Source organism: Rana temporaria, chromosome 10 (assembly GCF_905171775.1).
Source record: "Rana temporaria chromosome 10, aRanTem1.1, whole genome shotgun sequence".
In the NCBI taxonomy this organism is placed as follows: domain Eukaryota; kingdom Metazoa; phylum Chordata; class Amphibia; order Anura; family Ranidae; genus Rana; species Rana temporaria.
The window spans coordinates 25,959,816-25,978,346 of NC_053498.1; the positions used below are offsets into that span (position 1 = coordinate 25,959,816).

The 18,531-nt window shown below is 44.4% G+C and overlaps 1 protein-coding gene across 1 annotated transcript in view; it reads left to right on the forward strand.

The window, feature by feature from the left end:
• The window catches only part of LOC120916462 (carcinoembryonic antigen-related cell adhesion molecule 1-like), a 56,095-nt gene that overhangs the window by 23,302 nt on the left and 14,262 nt on the right, over positions 1–18,531 (forward strand). Inside the window, exons 4-5 of the mRNA XM_040327439.1 lie at positions 9,206–9,344; positions 11,377–11,458. Of these exons, the coding sequence (XP_040183373.1) occupies positions 9,206–9,344; positions 11,377–11,458 (221 nt within the window). The remainder of the gene's footprint in view (positions 1–9,205; positions 9,345–11,376; positions 11,459–18,531) is intronic.

Below are 18,531 nucleotides of genomic sequence, written 5' to 3' on the forward strand. Positions count from 1 at the left end.
TACATTTTGGTCTAAAATTATGAAGAAAACAGCGTATTTGCAAACAGCGTTTTTTTATTTTTTCAAAATGTGTCTTTTTTTTTTAATAAAAAAAAACAGTGGGTATTAAATACCACCAAAAGAAAGCTCTAGTTGGGTGTACAAAATTATAAAAATTTAGTTTGGGTACAATGTTGCATGACCGCGCAATTGTCAATGTATGACAGAGCTGAAAGCCGAACATTGGTCTGGGCAGGAAGGGGGTGAAAGTGCCCTGCATTTAACTGGTTAATAAAGGTGCACATAGTCCAGCTGCATAATATTTTTTGTTTTTTGTTTTTTTACATTTAGATATGCTTTGTTTCAGTTCCAGAGCTGGGCTTTAACCGCCTAACGCCCGCCGCATGTATATGTACGTCCACAGAATGGCACGTACAGGCATATGGGCGTACATGTACGTCCCCGCCTTTCCACGCGTCGGGGGTCCGATCGGGACCCCCGCTACATGCGGCGGTCGGAAACCCGCGGGGAGTGATCCGGGACGAGGGCGCGGCTATTGGTTTCTAGCCAATGAAGTGACTAGCGCAATATTAAATGGCTATGTAGCAAAAAGTGTTTGTCAGTGAATCAAACTGATCATAAATAAAACATATAAACACAGTGCCAAAATATTAATATACAAAATAATGGTGATTATTCCAATCAGCATGTAGCAAGTGAAAAAATCATGCACAAAACAACTGTGATGCTGTGGTGAGTCAGCAAACAAATGAATTCTCAATAGTTCTGAGATGATAAAAGAGCTTTGAATAGCTAGTGCATAAATGGGATAAAGCAATAAATGCAATCAAAAGTTCCATCAAACAGCAATTCTCCAAAAGAAAATGGTGTGATAATCTTAGGAATCCTCCAATGTGGATCTTCAAAAAAATGTGCTCACAAAGCGCTTACCTTCCCCAAGAAGAGGGGATGTCCAGGGCGTCCTGTGCAGTCCTAGGTAATCAGCTCCAGGCTTCTATTGGGTGACGGTGGTGCTCAGCATGGAGGAATAAAAAAGATTGCTTCCCATAGTGTAGTAACGACCTCTGATGAAGCCACGTGACGTGGCGTAACATGTAAGGGACGGGCTTATTATAGGAACACACAAGGAAGCTATGATCAGCTGTGTTTTCCTTTCGTTTTCACTTTGTTTTACTATGTAATGTAGCGTTTTTACAATAAACCAGCCTCCTTTTTACTACTATGGGAAGCAATCTTTTTTATTCCTCCATGCTGAGCACCACCGTCACCCAATAGAAGCCTGGAGCTGATTACCTAGGACTGCACAGGACGCCCTGGACATCCCCTCTTCTTGGGGAAGGTAAGCGCTTTGTGAGCACATTTTTTTGAAGATCCACATTGGAGGATTCCTAAGATTATCACACCATTTTCTTTTGGAGAATTGCTGTTTGATGGAACTTTTGATTGCATTTATTGCTTTATCCCATTTATGCACTAGCTATTCAAAGCTCTTTTATCATCTCAGAACTATTGAGAATTCATTTGTTTGCTGACTCACCACAGCATCACAGTTGTTTTGTGCATGATTTTTTCACTTGCTACATGCTGATTGGAATAATCACCATTATTTTGTATATTTATATTTTGGCACTGTGTTTATATGTTTTATTTATGATCAGTTTGATTCACTGACAAACACTTTTTGCTACATAGCCATTTAATATTGCGCTAGTCACTTCATCTTTCACTACTTTATTGTATTTATCACTTGTATACACTATTAGACTTAGCAGCATTATTACATTTCACATTATATCATTTCTTTCATCTCAAAGTTGTTTTTGGTAGGCGCGAGAGCACCATCACATTTTTTTATTGGTTTCTAGCCGCCCCCTCGTGATCGCTTCCTGGAGCTGAAGAACGGGGAGAGCCGTATGTAAACACGGCTTCCCCGTGCTTCACTGTGGCGGCGTATCGATCGAGTGATCCTTTTTATAAGGGAGACTCGATCGATGACGTCAGTCCTACAGCCACACCCCCCTACAGTTGTAAACACACACTAGGTGAACCCTAACTCCTACAGCGCCCCCTGTGGTTAACTCCCACACTGCAACTGTCATTTTCACAATAAACAATGCAATTTAAATGCATTTTTTGCTGTGAAAATGACAATGGTCCCAAAAATGTGTCAAAATTGTCCGAAGTGTCCGCCATAATGTCGCAGTCACGAAAAAAATCGCTGATCGCCGCCATTAGTAGTAAAAAAAAAAAAAATATATAAAACTATCCCCTATTTTGTAAACGCTATAAATTTTGCGCAAACCAATCGATAAACGCTTATTGCGATTTTTTTTAACAAAAATAGGTAGAAGAATACGTATTGGCCTAAACTGAGGGAAAAAAAATTGTATATATGTTTTTGGGGGATATTTATTATAGCAAAAACTAAAAAATTATTGAATTTTTTTCAAAATTGTCGCTCTATTTTTGTTTATAGCGCAAAAAATAAAAACCGCAGAGGTGATCAAATACCACCAAAAGAAAGCTCTATTTGTGGGGAAAAAAGGACGTCAATTTTGTTTGGGAGCCACGTCGCACGACCGCGCAATTGTCTGTTAAAGCGACGCAGTGCCGAATTGTAATAACGCCTTTGGGCATTTAGCAGCATATTGGTCCGCGGCTTAAATGGTTAATTAACGTGTTTTTTTAACCAAAGCTTTCTATTTTTCTTTATTACTTCTACATTTGGATAGATCGGGGAATGAATGATTAGAACTCCTGTCAGAGTATTTAGTTGTCTATGTACTGATTTGGTAGATTTTTCTACTTCCTGTCTGAAAGACATCGTCACTAGGACAGGAAGTGAGGGTAAGTCTATCCTACAGGGACACACTTCTAATAAAAAAACATTTCCTATTAATAGGGTGAAGAAAGGACAGAACCTCTGTTACCTTTGCATTGCTGTCTGCCAGCTCCAGGCCCCACCTATTAATTCAAATATAAATTATTATATAATATAAAAACAGGTTTCCATTATTTGTCTTGTGTTTTGGATGCACAAAAAAGGAAGGAAAGTTACGCAAGGTTGTTGGCTGTGTAACAGTATAGTGAGAATACTGAAAAAACTTCCTGTTTCTGAGGTCTGCAGAAAACAAAGCAGCCACCACACAGTATACACTATATTACCGCAAGTATTTGGACGCCTGCCTTGACACGCACATGAACTTTAATGGCATCCCAGTCTTAGTCCGTAGTGTTTAATACCGAGTTGGCGCACCCTTTGCAGCTATAACAGCTTCAACTTTTCTGGGAAGGCTGTCCACGAGGTTTAGGAGTGTGTCTATGGGAATGTTTGATCATTCTTCCAGAAACACATTTATGAGGTCAGGCACTCATGTGAATGAGAAGACCTGGCTCACAGTCTCCACTCTAATTTGACATATAAAAACATGCATAGATTGGACTTGTTGGACTTGTGTCTTTTATCAACCTCACCTACTATGCACTATGTACTAATTCATTTTAAAGGTGTTCTATCGGTTTGGGGTCAGGACTCTGTGCAGGCCAGTCAAGTTCCTCCACCCCAAACTCCCTAATCCATGTGTTTATGGACCTTTCTTTGTGCAAAATCATTTGGTGGAGGGGGGATTATGGTGGTGGGGGGTTATTTTTTAGGGGTTGGGCTTGGCTCCTTAGTTCCAGTGAAGGGAACTTTTAAGCCTCATACACACGATCGGACTTCAAACATTTCCATGGATTTTTGTTTGAAGGGAGTTGGCCGGGGCACACTCATAGCATACACATGGCAGGACTTTTTTGAAAACTTTCCCTACATCACATGGTTTTTCTGCTCTTTACCGCTACCCTTTGGTCAACTTCTGCTATTGTCGGTTGATTTTAACATTGGTTCTGGGCATGCGTGTTTGTGCTTTGGACAAAAGTCTGATGGATTTCTGTACACACGGTCAGACTTTGCACCATCAGACTTTTGTTGCCGACAAGTTTGTCCGTTTGCAGAGTGAACTTTTGTCCGATGAAAAACGAAAAAGTTTGTCCGACCTATAAGGTGTCAGCATACCAAGACATGTTGGACAATTTCAGGCTCCCAACTGTGTGGGAACAGTTTGGAGATGGCCCCTTCCTGTTCCAACATGACTATAGTTATTATATAGTTTTGGTAAATCTAAAGAAAATTGTATTGTGTGTATCCAGCTTAAAGCCTCATACACACGATCTGACTTCCATCAGACTTTTCTGTGTATTTTTTTCTGAAGCGCGTTGGACGTGAACTTGTTCTGCATGGACCAACATTTTCTGCCAACATTCACTAAACCATAAACCCTGTAGTAAATCTGCGCTGAGGTGTTGGGTGAGGCTGCTTCCCCCCTGTTGTACCCCAGTGATTGGGTCTGGAATCAGTGTAATATGTGAAGGGGTAGTGGCGCTGCCCGTAGGTCGTGGGTGTATAGAGTGGTTAAATCCAATGCTGTGTTAACCATAAGGTAGGAGTCACAAATGGATACTGTTGGTCCCACTGATAAGTGACAATTGAAATGTTGGGTAATTACGGGATAGGTAAGCTTATATGGCATATAATCTCCCTATACTGCCTTGGAGACAAGGCCGGACACGTAGGGCAATTGCTACAGTCAGGTGGTGTACCCTATTGCTGAACAGCAATATATTAGTGGCTCGCTCTTCCTGTAATAAGTGTCAAGGAGTAAGCCTCTCTAGAAGTGAATGGGTTAATGTTGTAGTACCATTCCTCCCAAGGATAGCTGTGATTATGTGGAGTATTGTCTCCTGGCAAAAGTCATAATAGTGAAAATATGTGTTTGACAGTGTACCCCATTACCATTTCACACAGGGGGGGTCAGGATCTGGGGGTCCCCTTTGTTAAAGGGGTCTTCCAGATTCTGATAAGCCGCCCGCATACCCCCACAACCACCGGGCAAGGGTTGTGGGGATGAGACCCTTGTCCCCATCAACATGGGGACAAGGTGCTTTGGGGGGCACCCCAAAGCACCCTCCTAATGTTGAGGGCATGTGGCCTGGTGCGGTTCAGGAGAGGGGGGGGCTGCATTCTGTCCCCCCCTCTTTTCTGCGGCCGGCCAGGTCAACGTGCTCGGATAACGGGTCTGGTTATGGATATTTAGGGGGAACCGCACGTCATTTTTTTTTTAAATTGACGGCGGGGTTCCCCTTAATATCCATACCAGACCTAAAGGGTCTGGTTATTGAATTTGCAGGGACCTCCGCGCATTTTTTTTTCTAAAAGTCTGTGTCCCATTGACTACAATGGGGTTCGGAGTTCGGGTTCCCAAACCCAAACTTTTTTTTTAAAGTTCTGGTTCGGACCCGAACATCCAGGTGTCCGCTCAACTCTATACATCAACCGTGTAACCACGCAGTGTTAGTGCAAAGTGGTAATCCTGAAAACATATAAATGAAAAACCAAACCAAATCCTGGCAACATGAAAAAGTCCTGTGCGATTCACCCCTGGAGGGGTGTGGTACAATGCTAATCCAAACCAAATCCTAACAACATAAATAAATAAAACGTCCTGTGTGATTCACCCCTACAAGGGTATGGAGCAGTAGTCCAGTGTGCTATGCAACCTGTGTTGCAGGGATAACTGATATTTAGGCTGCATTCACACCTGAGCGTAGCGTTTTCTGCATTTTTTGCTGCGTTTTTTTACCGCGTTTTGCTGCGATTTTTGCGGCATTTTTTACCGCTTTTTTTTCGTGATTTTGGACAGGTCTGAAAGGGTCACCAATGTTAAAAGCAGAAAAACGCTCCAAATCTGCCTAAAAAAAAGTCCCAGAACTTGTTTGAGCTTCAGGTGTTTTGGAACTTCTGGCTTCAGGCGTTTTGGAATGGAGATGTGAACCATCTCCATAGAGAATAATAGATTTTTTTCCCCTCCAGCGTTTTGTAGCTTCAGGCTTCAAGCTACAAAACGCTCAGGTGCAGGGGCGGGCTGACAACTCATGGGGCCCCCGGGCAATAGAAGATTATGGGGCCCCTGGGCTTACAGATGGCCACCATGCCAGGAGGCAGTTCAGAGGCGGGGCAGCTAAAATCTCAGTATTTTCACATCAAAAGCATGTCGGTTTCGGACATATCAGGGACAGATCTAAAAAAAACATCGATTTTTACATACTGTCCCTGGTTTCACTGAGCCTGGCAACCCTGATGGGGCCCCCTAGTGGCATGGGGCCCTCGGGCAGTGCCCGAGTGACTCAATGGTCAGTCCGCCCCTGCTCAGGTGTGAATGGGGTCTTAGAGGCTAGACCAGCAAACCCTGTGGTTTTTCAGCTTTTTACCGCCACCCATTGGGCAACTTCTGCTATTGTTGTCTGATATTTAGCATTGGTTCCGAGCGGACAGAATTGTGTACACATGATTGGATAATCCGACGTAACAGATTTATTGCCAGACAGTTGGTGAGCATGAACAGCCAACTTTTGTTCTCGTAAATTCAGCAAACAATTGTCTGATGGAGCATACACACGGTCGGATTATCCGACACAACACGTCCATCAGACAATTATGGCCATAAAGTTGGATCGTGTGTACGGGCCTTTAGACTGGGATGCCATTAAAGTTTATGTGTGTGTAAAGGCAGGCGTCTCAATACTTTTGATAATATAGTGTATATGTGACACTACTTACATTCACAATTGTTTGAAATAGTAGATATTCCTATCTGCTGCTATGAAGGGCTTCTCATCATACATTGCTACACTATATGGCCAAAGATCATTGGACACCTGACAATTGCATCTACTGTATATGAGCTTGTTGGACACTTGTTGGTTGTATTATTTTTATGGAAAAGAAAGTTTGGAGAAATCTCCCCAACAGGAACATAGACAGCAATAAACAATATACACATCATGCAGAAGCTATCTCTTTAAAGAAAAAGAAAAAAAAAGCTCAGAACTAAGTATCTCCCTGCTAATTCAGAATTTTTTTTTTCCTACTGCTGTTATACTTATACTGGAATTTTTTCTTATTACAGAGGGTCCAGAAAATGTGAAAATAATTGGCCAGTCACTCAGTTATTCAGCCATGAACTGTTCACTGTACAGGCCCGCTGCGAGTACTATGTGATCGCTGTGACCTTTTACAGCAGATCACATGACAATTGTAAACAATGGATGGCTTCCTTTCATTCCATCCGTTGTTTACAATTGTGTTGCTAGCTGCGATTGGTCACAGAATCATAATATGTAAAAAATGAAATAAATTTGCAGTGACAGCCCCGTGGTAGTTCTTTGAGAACTACAAGTCGATAGCTGCAAAGGCTGCTGAACCTTGTAGTTTTCCATTCACGACATTGCGACAGCTATCGGGGGGGGGGATTCTCGCTAGCTGTCATATTAGGTAACTGGGGGGTGCAGGAGCTAGTCTGTTCATAACATGGTACACCCTGAATATGGGTGTAACATGTTGCGAAAGGTGAACTTTTACTTTAACCACTTAAGGACCCCTTCACGCCGATTTATAGTGGCAGAATGGCACGGCTGGGCATATCAACGTATATGTACGTTGCCCTTTAAGTCCAGCCGTGGGGTCGGGCGCGTGCACGCGACCCGGTCCGAAGCTCCGTGACCACGGCCGCTCGCCGCTGGAGTACCGCGATCGGTCCCCGGAGCTGAAGAACGGGGAGAGCTGTGTGTAAGCACAGCTTCCCCGTTCTTCACTGTGGCGCCGTGATCGATCGTGTGTTCCCTTATATAGGGAATCACAATCGATGACGTCACACCTACCCCCTACAGTTAGAAACAGACATGAGGTCACACATAACCCCATCAGCGCCCCCTTGTGGTTAACTCCAAAACAGCAATTGTCATTTTCACAGTAAACAATGCATTTTAAATGCATTTTTTGCTGTGAAAATGACAATGGTCCCAAAAATGTGTCAAAATTGTCCGAAGTGTCCGCCATAATGTCGCAGTCATGAAAAAAATCACTGATCGCCGCCATTAGTAGTAAAAAAAATAAAAATAATAAAAATGCAATACAACTATCCCCTATTTTGTAAACGTTATAAGGTTTGCGCAAACCAACCGATAAACGATTATGGCCATTTTTTTTTACCAAAAATAGGTAGAATAATACGTATCGGCATAAACAGAGGAATTTTTTTTTTTTAATATATTTTTGGGGGATATTTATTATAGCAAAAAGTAAAAAATATTATTTATTTCAAAATTGTCGCTCTATAGCGGTGATTAAATACCAACCAAAAGAAAGCTCAATTTGTGGGGAAAAAAAGGGCGCCAATTTTGTTTGGGAGCCACTTCGCACGACCGCGCAATTGTCAGTTAAAGTGACGCAGTGCCGGATCGCAAAAACTGTCTGGGTCCTTTAGCTGCCTAAAGGTCCGGGTCTTAAGTGGTTAAGCTTTGACAAAATAATCTGGAAGCTGATTGGTTTCTATGCAGAGCTTCACCAGATTTGCATTTTAGTAAATCAACCCCAAGTTGTCTGTTTACCAGCAGTTGCATTACCTGGTGCACATTTATCCTACTGCAAATATGGTGAGTGGGACTGTGGAATGGTGGAAAATCCTATCAACTCTGACTTGGGAGAATAACTATTACTTCTTTAAGGCCCATACACACGATCGGATTTTCCGATGGGAATTATGTGATGACAGGCTGTTGTCGGAAAATCTGACTGTTTGTACGCTCCATCGGACAATTGTAGTCGGAATTTCCCCCAACAAATGGAGGATAGCATGCTTTAAAATTTTCCGACAACAAATGTGTGTTGTCAGATTATCCGACCGTGTGTAAGTACAAACGCGCATGCACAGAAGCAATGCTCACCATAACACATTAGCAGAAGTTGCCCAAAGGGTGATGCTAAAGAGCTGAAAAAACACGTAGTTTTGTGCTTGTTGGCCAACAATTCTATGCCGTTTGTATGCAAAATTTAGAGGCTTTGTCCGCGGAAAATCCGATCGTGTGTACCAGGCTTAACAGGGGTAGAATGTGGATTTAGCTGTTGATCAACTATGCTGGAATGATTTAACTGAAATCAGGACACAAATGAAAAAAAAAAGATTATGTTACAGGAACATCTATTACATATTTGTTTTAATGATTTGGATTTAGATACACTTTTATTTTTTATTATATATTTGTTTGTTTTTTTGTTCAATGACAAATGTTTTGTTCCAACACTAATTCACCTTTTTCTCTGTATTAGTTTGTCCCACAGCTACAACACTATGTCAGACCTCTGGAAGTGGACTTGGCGGTGGGGAAATTGCTGGAATTGTCATTGGCACAGTGTTTGGGATATTCACCCTTGAAGTCATTGTGTACTTTGTTCTAAAGGCAAAAAGTATAGAATTTTTCTTATATCCCTGTTTGAGTAAAGTTCATCATAATATGTCATTTACTGCAGATTTTTGATCAGATCAGCATTGGAAAAATGATGTAAAACACTTATATAAGGACATATTGAAAAGAAAGTAATCGGTCAGGTATTCAAATGATAAAGTTCTACAGAATGTTCACTTCAAATCTGGGTTTGAACATTAGCTGCCACATACAAAACACATTTTTTTTTTAAATTAAAAGCATTTGTCTTTAATTAAGACTTTAATTTATAAAAGATCAGCTATTGACATACAAACCTAGAAAAATCTTTAACAACTTGGGACCACTACATTAAAAAAAAAAATAATAATAATATAATAATAATAATAATAATAATAATAATAATATATATATATATATATATATATATATATATATATATATATATATATATATATATATATATATATACACAGTACAGACCAAAAGTTTGGACACACCTTCTCAATGAGTTTTCTTTATTTTCATGACTCTGAAAATTGTAGATTCACACTGAAGGCATCAAAACTATGAATTACCACATGTGGAATTATACATAACAAAAAAGTGTGAAACAACTGAAAATATATTTCATATTCTAGGTTCTTCAAAGTAGCCACCTTTTGCAGCAGACACATCTCTAGAACTGGTAAGAGGAGACTGTGTGAATCAGGCCTTCATGGTAGAATATCTGCTAGGAAACCACTGCTAAAGAAAGGCAACAAGCAGAAGAGACTTGTTTGGGATAAAGAACACAAGGAATGGACATTAGACCAGTGGAAATCTGTGCTTTGGTCTGATGAGTCCAAACTTGAGATCTTTGGTTCCAACCCCCGTGTCTTTGTGCGACGCAGAAAAGGTGAACGGATGGACTCTAAATGCCTGGTTCCCACTGTGAAGCATGGAGGAGGAGGTGTGATGGTGCGGGGGTGCTTTGCTGGTGATACTGTTGGGGATTTAATCAAAATTGAAGGCATACTGAACCAGCATGGCTACCACAGCATCTTGCAGCGGCATGCTATTCCATCCGGTTTGCGTTTAGTTGGACCATCATTTATTTTTCAACAGGACAATGACCCCAAACACACCTCCAGGCTGTGTAAGGGCTATTTGACCAAGAAGGAGAGTGATGGGGTGCTGTGCCAGGTGACTACCTCTTGAAGCTCATCAAGAGAATGCCAAGAGTGTGCCAAGCAGTAATCAAAGCAAAAGGTGGCTACTTTGAAAAACCTAGAATATGAAATATATTTTATTTATTTTTATATTTAGTTTTGATGCCTTCAGTGTGAATCTACAATTTTCATAGTCATGAAAATAAAGAAAACTCTTTGAATGAGAAGGTGTGTCCAAACTTTTGGTCTGTACTGTATATACAAAAGATAAGGCGGTACTGACAGGACTTCAAAGGTGACCTTCCTTGATCTTTAGGAAGATGAGCTTGTGCCTTGTTGAAAAATAATCATCATCACTGAGTGTTCACCTTTCAAGCCCCGTGAATGCCACCCTAACTTTTGGATTAATATGTACTTTATGCTTTCCTGGGCACTGGGCCCATTTCTCTAGGGTTTGTGTGCAGTGGCAACTAATGGGTTATATAATATGTTATCTTATTGATATGTTTTCATATTTTTAATTGTATCTTAGGCCCCTTTCACATGGGCGGACCAATCAGGTCCACCTGTCAGTTTTTTTAGGCGGACCTGAACCGAAACTTCATGCACCTCTATGGAGCCACAGATGTCAGCGGTGACATGCCCACTGACATCCGACCCGCTCCGAAACGCCAAAGTGTGACGTATGGAAACCCTACTTTTCCATCCGTCTGGCGGATTGGATGACAACTGGCTCTACGGTCCGTGTGCAGAGACAGACCTGTCATCTGCCTGCTCAGTGGGGATCACAGAGCGATCCCCGCTGAACAAAGCGGAGCCTGCACACGGACACGTCCACGTGAAAGGGGCCTTATTGTGTTTTTAAAACAATTATTTTACACCACTTGCATTGTATCTTCTTTTTAGAAACTCCAAGTAGTTCAGTGTATGAGAATGCGCATGTTCCTGAACAACAGGTCTATGAAAGGACTATGCCAGGAACTCGGGTAATAAATTGATTATTATCATGTGAAACAAAATATCAGGTTAAAGTCAACAAAACTGCCATCTTGCTTTCCTTTTTCGTTCACTTATTTTTAATTAAATATATATTTTTTAACCCTTATTGAAACATACCAAGCCAATTCTAGGCTGGTGTTCCAACAGCAAGAAGAGCATACATACCCCTGTTATATTTTTACCATCTCATCAACCATAATACAAATAAAAAGGTTTGTAATTGCTGTGTAAATCTGAGTCCTGGATAGACTGAGAAATAAATCCCTTGGCAGGTTAAGCCTCTTATATGGATTTAGCTGCTTGCCTGGTGTTCAGATTTTTTACTGCAAAAACTCACAATATGAGCCGTAGTATATAAAGAAAGAAGTAGTGGAGGAAAGCTTAGAAAGAGAATGAAAGGGGAAGACAGGGAAGCTGGGGTGGGTCGCCAGATTTTCTTATAGTATGTATGAGCTAGGCTGGCCACACATTATACAAATTTCTTATTAAATTTTCTTTAGATTTTCCTTCAACTCTGTAGCGCAAGAGCCTGCCTGATTGTATACAAATTGAAAGTGTTTAGGTTTGACATCCTATTATATGGTTTTGGTTAGGGATGAGCCGAACACCCCCCCCCCATGCACCAGAGCATCATGGGGGGGGGGATAGAGGCGCATGGGGGACCAGAGCATCATGGGGGGGATAGAAGCGCATGGGGTGCCAGAGCATCATGTAATAAAGTAGAATGGCTAATGGCTAGTGAAGGCGGAGGAGGGGCTTGGGTGGACATTGGGGTTGACTGGCCGGAGGGGGGGGGGTTTGTCCAGCCGCCATGGGAGAGACCTATCAAAGTGGGCCGGTCTGGATGAATTCCAGGGCCAAATTTTTGTCCCAGTCCAGTCCTGTCCTAAACCTACACGGTTTAGGAGATATTTACAATTACCCGTACAAGGATTTCTTCACTTTAGAAGGGTTACGGTGTGCCGTTTCCACTAAAGGTCATGCCGTGACTGGCGGCTGCCGCACGCATGCGTGCGGGAGTGATGTCATGTAACTCCGGCCAGTCACAGAGCCGGAGTCTGTGACCCCCGAAAGGAAGATGGACTCTTCCAGCTGGCGAGGAAATTGGGGACATCACAGGCTTCGGTTTCAGGTAAGTGACACATATAATGGGCTACTATGCGATGCATAGTAGCCCATTATGCTTTACTTTTGCAGGGAAACAAAGAGGAAGTAAAACTCATCAGGGGTTTAACATTACAGACGGCCCCCCTAGTTACAAACATCCGACTTACAAACGACTCCTACTTGCAAACGGAGGGAGACAACAGGAAGTGAGAGGAAATCTACCCCTAGGAAGGTAAATTCACTTCTGTAAGTGTTATGCTGGGAAAAAGGTGTCTCCACTGATGCTTTATCATCAAGGCTTGTTTCCACAACAACACAAATTTTTCTAAATCCAAGTGAAATCTTCTGAACAGGGGCACAGACCGCAAAATAAATGTTACAGGGGCGATAACCCTTCCCTATGATATCCAAAAAGCTTAAAAATAGTTTATTGGCTCGAGTTACACTTAAAAAATGTACCTGTTCCAAATTACAAAACAGAATCAACTTAACAAAATACAGACCCTGGCCCGGATTCAGAAACAACTTACGATGGCGTATCTCCAGAAATGCCGTCGTAAGTCTGAATGTGAGGTGTCGTATCTTGGCTCCTGATTCAAAGAATCAGATACGCCAGAATTTGTCCAAGATACGACTGACGTAAGTCTCTTACGCCGTCGTATCTTGGGTGCATATTTACGCTGGCCGCTAGGGGCGCTTCCGTATATTTCCGCGACAAAAAATATGCTAATTAGGTAGATACGCCGATTCAGAAACGTACTTGCGCCCGTCGGATTTAGCTACGCCGTTTACGTAAGGCGTCGGTCCGGCGTAACTTTACCCCTCATAAAGCAGGGGTAAGTCATGTTGGATATGGACGTCGGAACAGCGTCGTATTTTACGCTGTTTGCGTAAGTCGTACGTGAATGGGGATGGGCGTAGGTTACGTTCACGTCGACTAAGCATTGAGCCAGCGTAACTTAGCATGCGCCGTTCGTTAGGCGCGTCATTTACGTGGGGTCACGATTCATTTCCATACAACACGCACCCTACCAGCCTACTTTGAATTACGCGGGCTTACGCCGGCCCATTTACGATACGCCGCCGTAACTTAGGGCGCAAGTTCTTTGTGAATACGGTACTCGCCTCTCTAAGTTACGGCGGTGTAGCGTATATGAGATACGCTACACCAGCAGAAACTTAGGCCATTCTTTCTGAATCCAGGCCCCTGTCTTGTTTGTAACCTGGGGACCGCCTGTATAGGGAAGTTTCTCAATAAAAGGTGAATCAGCATAGAAAAAAGGGAAGCCTGCTCAGTATTTTCGTTTTTCCTCAAGTCCCAGCAGTATTAGTCCATTTTCATTGCTTTATTTGGTAATCTAATTATACGAGAATTGTTTGTGATTCTGGAACATAATTACAGCATCCTTACTGCACCTCCCATGCAGTAAAGAAATGCCAGTATTAGATTGCTTTGGAATTGTGTAATAATAGTAGAAGTAATACAGCTACTAAATGTATCACTTCCTGGAGGTTCTGCTCGGCAGCTAGGTGAACACTATTTATTTTGCCAGTTTGGCCCAATACCATAGCTCCCAACTGGGAGCATAGTCCCTATGTCCCTCTTTTCCCTTCATTTGTTGCTCATTTTGTTTTGATCTATAAAGTTGTATATAAAATGCACATTTTATCTTTCAAAAAGTGTTCCCCAGTGACCTTTTATCTAAATTCTAAATTGCTGCATTTGTAAATTTTAAAAGCCAATATAAAGGAATAGTAGTGAAAAAAAAAGCCCTTGTGGATTTAATTAACCTTTTTTTTGGTTACTTCTCCTTTAAGGGGGTGTGGCATGAGGCGTGTACTATGTCTACATACGTTTGCTAGTAGGTGTCCCTCATTCCCATCTCAAAATGTTGGGCGGTATGCAATACACTTTGCCCAAATCAGACCAAATTCTAGTTCAGTCCAAATCCAAGGCTTGCTATACTTATACCAGGCCATACATGTGGGGGTCTTCTTCTAAAACATTCATTGCACAAATATCAGATGCATTCTTGCACTCTGAATGAAATGTCAAGCCATTTTTGTTCGAGAATAATTCCTGTATCTGCAGCTCTTTCTTGTCACCAAAATGCAGTATAGTTTTCTCATTGAGGTGCTTCAGAAAACGATATCATGTTTTGGCCACCAGAGCTGAAGATACGGGCATTATTTTCTCTTAGAAGCATTTGCACACTTCTGTCAATATCTCCAACCCATCAGAAACTCTAACCATGTCACTTCCGGTTTATTTAAAACCTTAGTAATCTGAGATTTTGACGAATTGGTGGTTGGACACAACACTGACAACTAACGGTGCAACGGATCGTCATCGATCCGTGATCCGAACCTGTTCGGATTGGCACACCACACGATTCCTGGATTGAGATCCGTGGCCTTAGCCTAGCTCCGGAGCAGCGGCCATCTTGGTACACCCGGTAGCGGCGCACTGACGTGGACGCACAGGTCTGTCTGCCTGCTTGCTTGTGGGGAGATGTGGATATTACAGTGGGGGAGATGTGGATATTACAGTGGGGGAGATGTGGATATTACAGTGGGGGGGGAAATGTGGACATTACAGGGGGGAGATGTGGACATTACAGTGGGGGAGATGTGGCCATTACAGTGGGGGAGATGTGGCCATTACAGTGAAGGAGATGTGGCCATTACAGTGGGGGAGATGTGGCCATTACAGTGGGGGAGATGTGGCCATTACAGTGGGGGAGATGTGGCCATTACAGTGGGGGAGATGTGGCCATTACAGTGGGGGAGATGTGGCCATTACAGTGGGGGAGATGTGGCCATTACAGTGGGGGAGATGTGGCCATTACAGTGGGGGAGATGTGGCCATTACAGTGTGGGGGAGATGTGGATATTACAGTGTGGGGGAGATGTGGATATTACAGTGTGGGGGAGATGTGGATATTACAGTGTGGGGGAGATGTGAACATTACAGTGTGGGGGAGATGTGGACATTACAGTGGGGGGAGATGTGGACATTACAGTGGGGGGAGATGTGGACATTACAGTGGGGGAGATGTGGACATTACAGTGGGGGGAGATGTGGATATTACAGTGGGGGGGGAAATGTGGACATTACAGGGGGGAGATGTGGACATTACAGTGGGGGAGATGTTGTCATGAAATACCTCAGCCACCAGATGGCGCTAGCGGCACATCGGCGCGCGCGGGGCACACGCAATCGCGGCAACGGCGCGCACGGGCACGCGCACCGGCGGCAACGGCGCGCACGGGCACGCGCACCGGCGGCAACGGCGCACGGGCACGTGCAAACGGCAATTCGGCGCCAAAACAAGGTACTTAAGGCGTCCTGGGAGTCTGGCCCCTTGCTGTCCGGTCTGAAGTGTTTCCTGAACCTGCCAGTACCTGTTACCCCTGCTTGAATCCTAATCCTGATACCCGGCTTGTTCCTGTTGATCCTGTCTTCCGCCTGCCCTGACCTTTTGGCTTGCTCCGACCATCCCTCTGCCTCATCCCTGGTACTCTGCCGCCCGCCTGTTACTGACCCGGCTTGACGACCCCTCTACCATCCTGACCTCCCTGCGCCTGATCGGCTGGTCCAGCTTCTCTCCGGCTTCTGGGACTTGCACTGTCTTCTGGGACTTGTTGCTGCTTGATCTTCCAGACCTCTTCCCACCGGTCTGCTACTTGCCAGGCTGCACCTGCCTTCCAGAGACTCCATCAGATCCTGCAGAAGCGACCAACAGCCCCTGCATCAGCGTCTCTCCAGGCGCTTGTGCGACTCTGCATTTCCGTTCCTCCTGTCTACTCTATCAGGGGTCCCGGAATCAGAGGAGTAACGGCTGCCACTTCCTGCACGTCGGGCTCACCCTCTGAGGTACGTGACAGTACCGGACAGCCATGTCCGAGCCCGCGCAGGGAGTGGATCCTATGCAGGAACTTTGCCGCCATCTTGAGGGACTGACCCAGGCCGTCCGAACCTTACAAGAAGGCTACACGCGTTTGGAGAATCGTGTCCAGGCTCTATCTACTCCCACCACCGCTGCAGCGGCTTCTGGGGCATCTGCTTCCCCATCCGTGATCATGCTACCGCCCGAACCCAAAGTCCCTATGCCCGAGAGGTTCGCGGGTGAACGTAGTAGATACCGGGCCTTCCGCAATGCTTGCGAACTGTACTTTGCTCTGCAGCCACGGACCTTTTCGTTAGAAGCCACTAAAGTGGGTTTCGCCATCTCACTGCTGTCTGGCGAACCGCAAGCTTGGGCCCATCGCCTCCTGGAAAACAAAGATCCATCACTTGACAATGTTACTACCTTTTTCCAAGCCATGTCTCTGCTGTATGAGGACCCTCACCAGGCCGCCTCCGCGGAGGCCGCTTTGCACGCCCTGCAACAGGGTCGCAGACCAGCAGAGGACTATGTGTCCGAGTTTCGCAGATGGAGCTCAGACACAACCTGGAATGACTCGGCCCTCTGCTACCAATTCCGCCTTGGTCTTTCTGAGCCACTGAAGGACGAACTGGCCCGGGTAGGAGTTCCAGGGACCCTGGAGGCATTAATTAACCTGACCATCCAGATCGATCGGCGCCTGAGGGAGCGCCGAACGGAAAGGACCACTACCCCATCTCGTCCGGTCTGGATGCTGCCACGGGTGCCTCCCGTTTCCAGTATAGTTCCTCCGGTTCCTTCAGCCTCATCTATTCCTGACACCTCAGAGCCCATGCAGTTGGGTCTCCTCCGTCCTTCCCTGACGCCCGAAGAACGACAACGCCGCAGGGTCAACAACTTATGCCTGTATTGCGGAGAGGCCGGGCACTACGTGAGGACCTGTCCTGCCAAACTTCGTAAGTGTCTGTCCATGTCTTCCGTTCACCTACCTGTTCTGCCAAGTAATTCCGCTCATCTGGCTATTCCTATTCTCTTCCAGCTTCCAGGAGAGTCCATCCAAGTCAGCGCTATAATTGACTCAGGGGCCTGCAGCTGCTTTTTGGACCAGTCTTTCGCCATCAAGCATCGGATCCCTCTTCGTCCCAGGACTACTGGACTCTCTGTTTACCTAGCGGATGGCTCGGTGCTAAAATCCGGACCAGTCACCCGAGAAACCCAGCCTCTACCCACCACCATTGCTGAAAATCACCATGAATTGCTATGCCTAGATGTGATTCACTCTCCCCTGTTTCCTGTCATACTGGGGGTACCATGGCTTCAAATTCACAACCCGCAGATTGACTGGACCACGGGCAAGGTCAGCTTCGGTTCTCTGTTCTGCCGACAGCACTGCTTACAAGTGTCACCTCCTCCTCTGCCTTTACTTTGTATGGACTTCGACATCGAGACCCGTCAATCTGTTCCAGAAGCTTACCACGACTACCTGGATGTTTTCAGCAAGAAGGGGGCTGAGACCCTTCCACCACACAGGGCCTACGATTGCCCCATTGAACTCCTTCCAGGTGCTGAAGTTCCCTTCGGAAGGATCTTTCCCTTAACAGGACTTGAACTAGAGACTTTAAAAACATACATCGATGAAAGTCTGAGGAAGGGGTTCATCCGCCCATCCACATCACCCGCGGGAGCAGGCATCTTTTTTGTGGAAAAAAAAGACCATTCCCTTCGCCCTTGTGTGGACTATCGGGAACTTAATAAGATAACAATTAAGAACCGGTACCCTCTCCCCTTGGTGCCTGAACTGTTTCAACGTCTTGGGTCCGCGGTTGTCTTTACCAAACTAGACCTCCGTGGGGCCTACAACTTAGTCCGCATACGTGAAGGGGATGAGTGGAAAACCGCTTTTCGTACCCGTTTCGGGCACTTCGAATATTTAGTCATGCCCTTCGGGCTCTGTAACGCCCCAGCAACGTTCCAACACTTCGTGAATGACATTTTTAGAGACTACCTGGACCTCTTTGTCATCATTTATCTGGACGATATCCTGATCTTCTCCCCTTCTCTGGAAA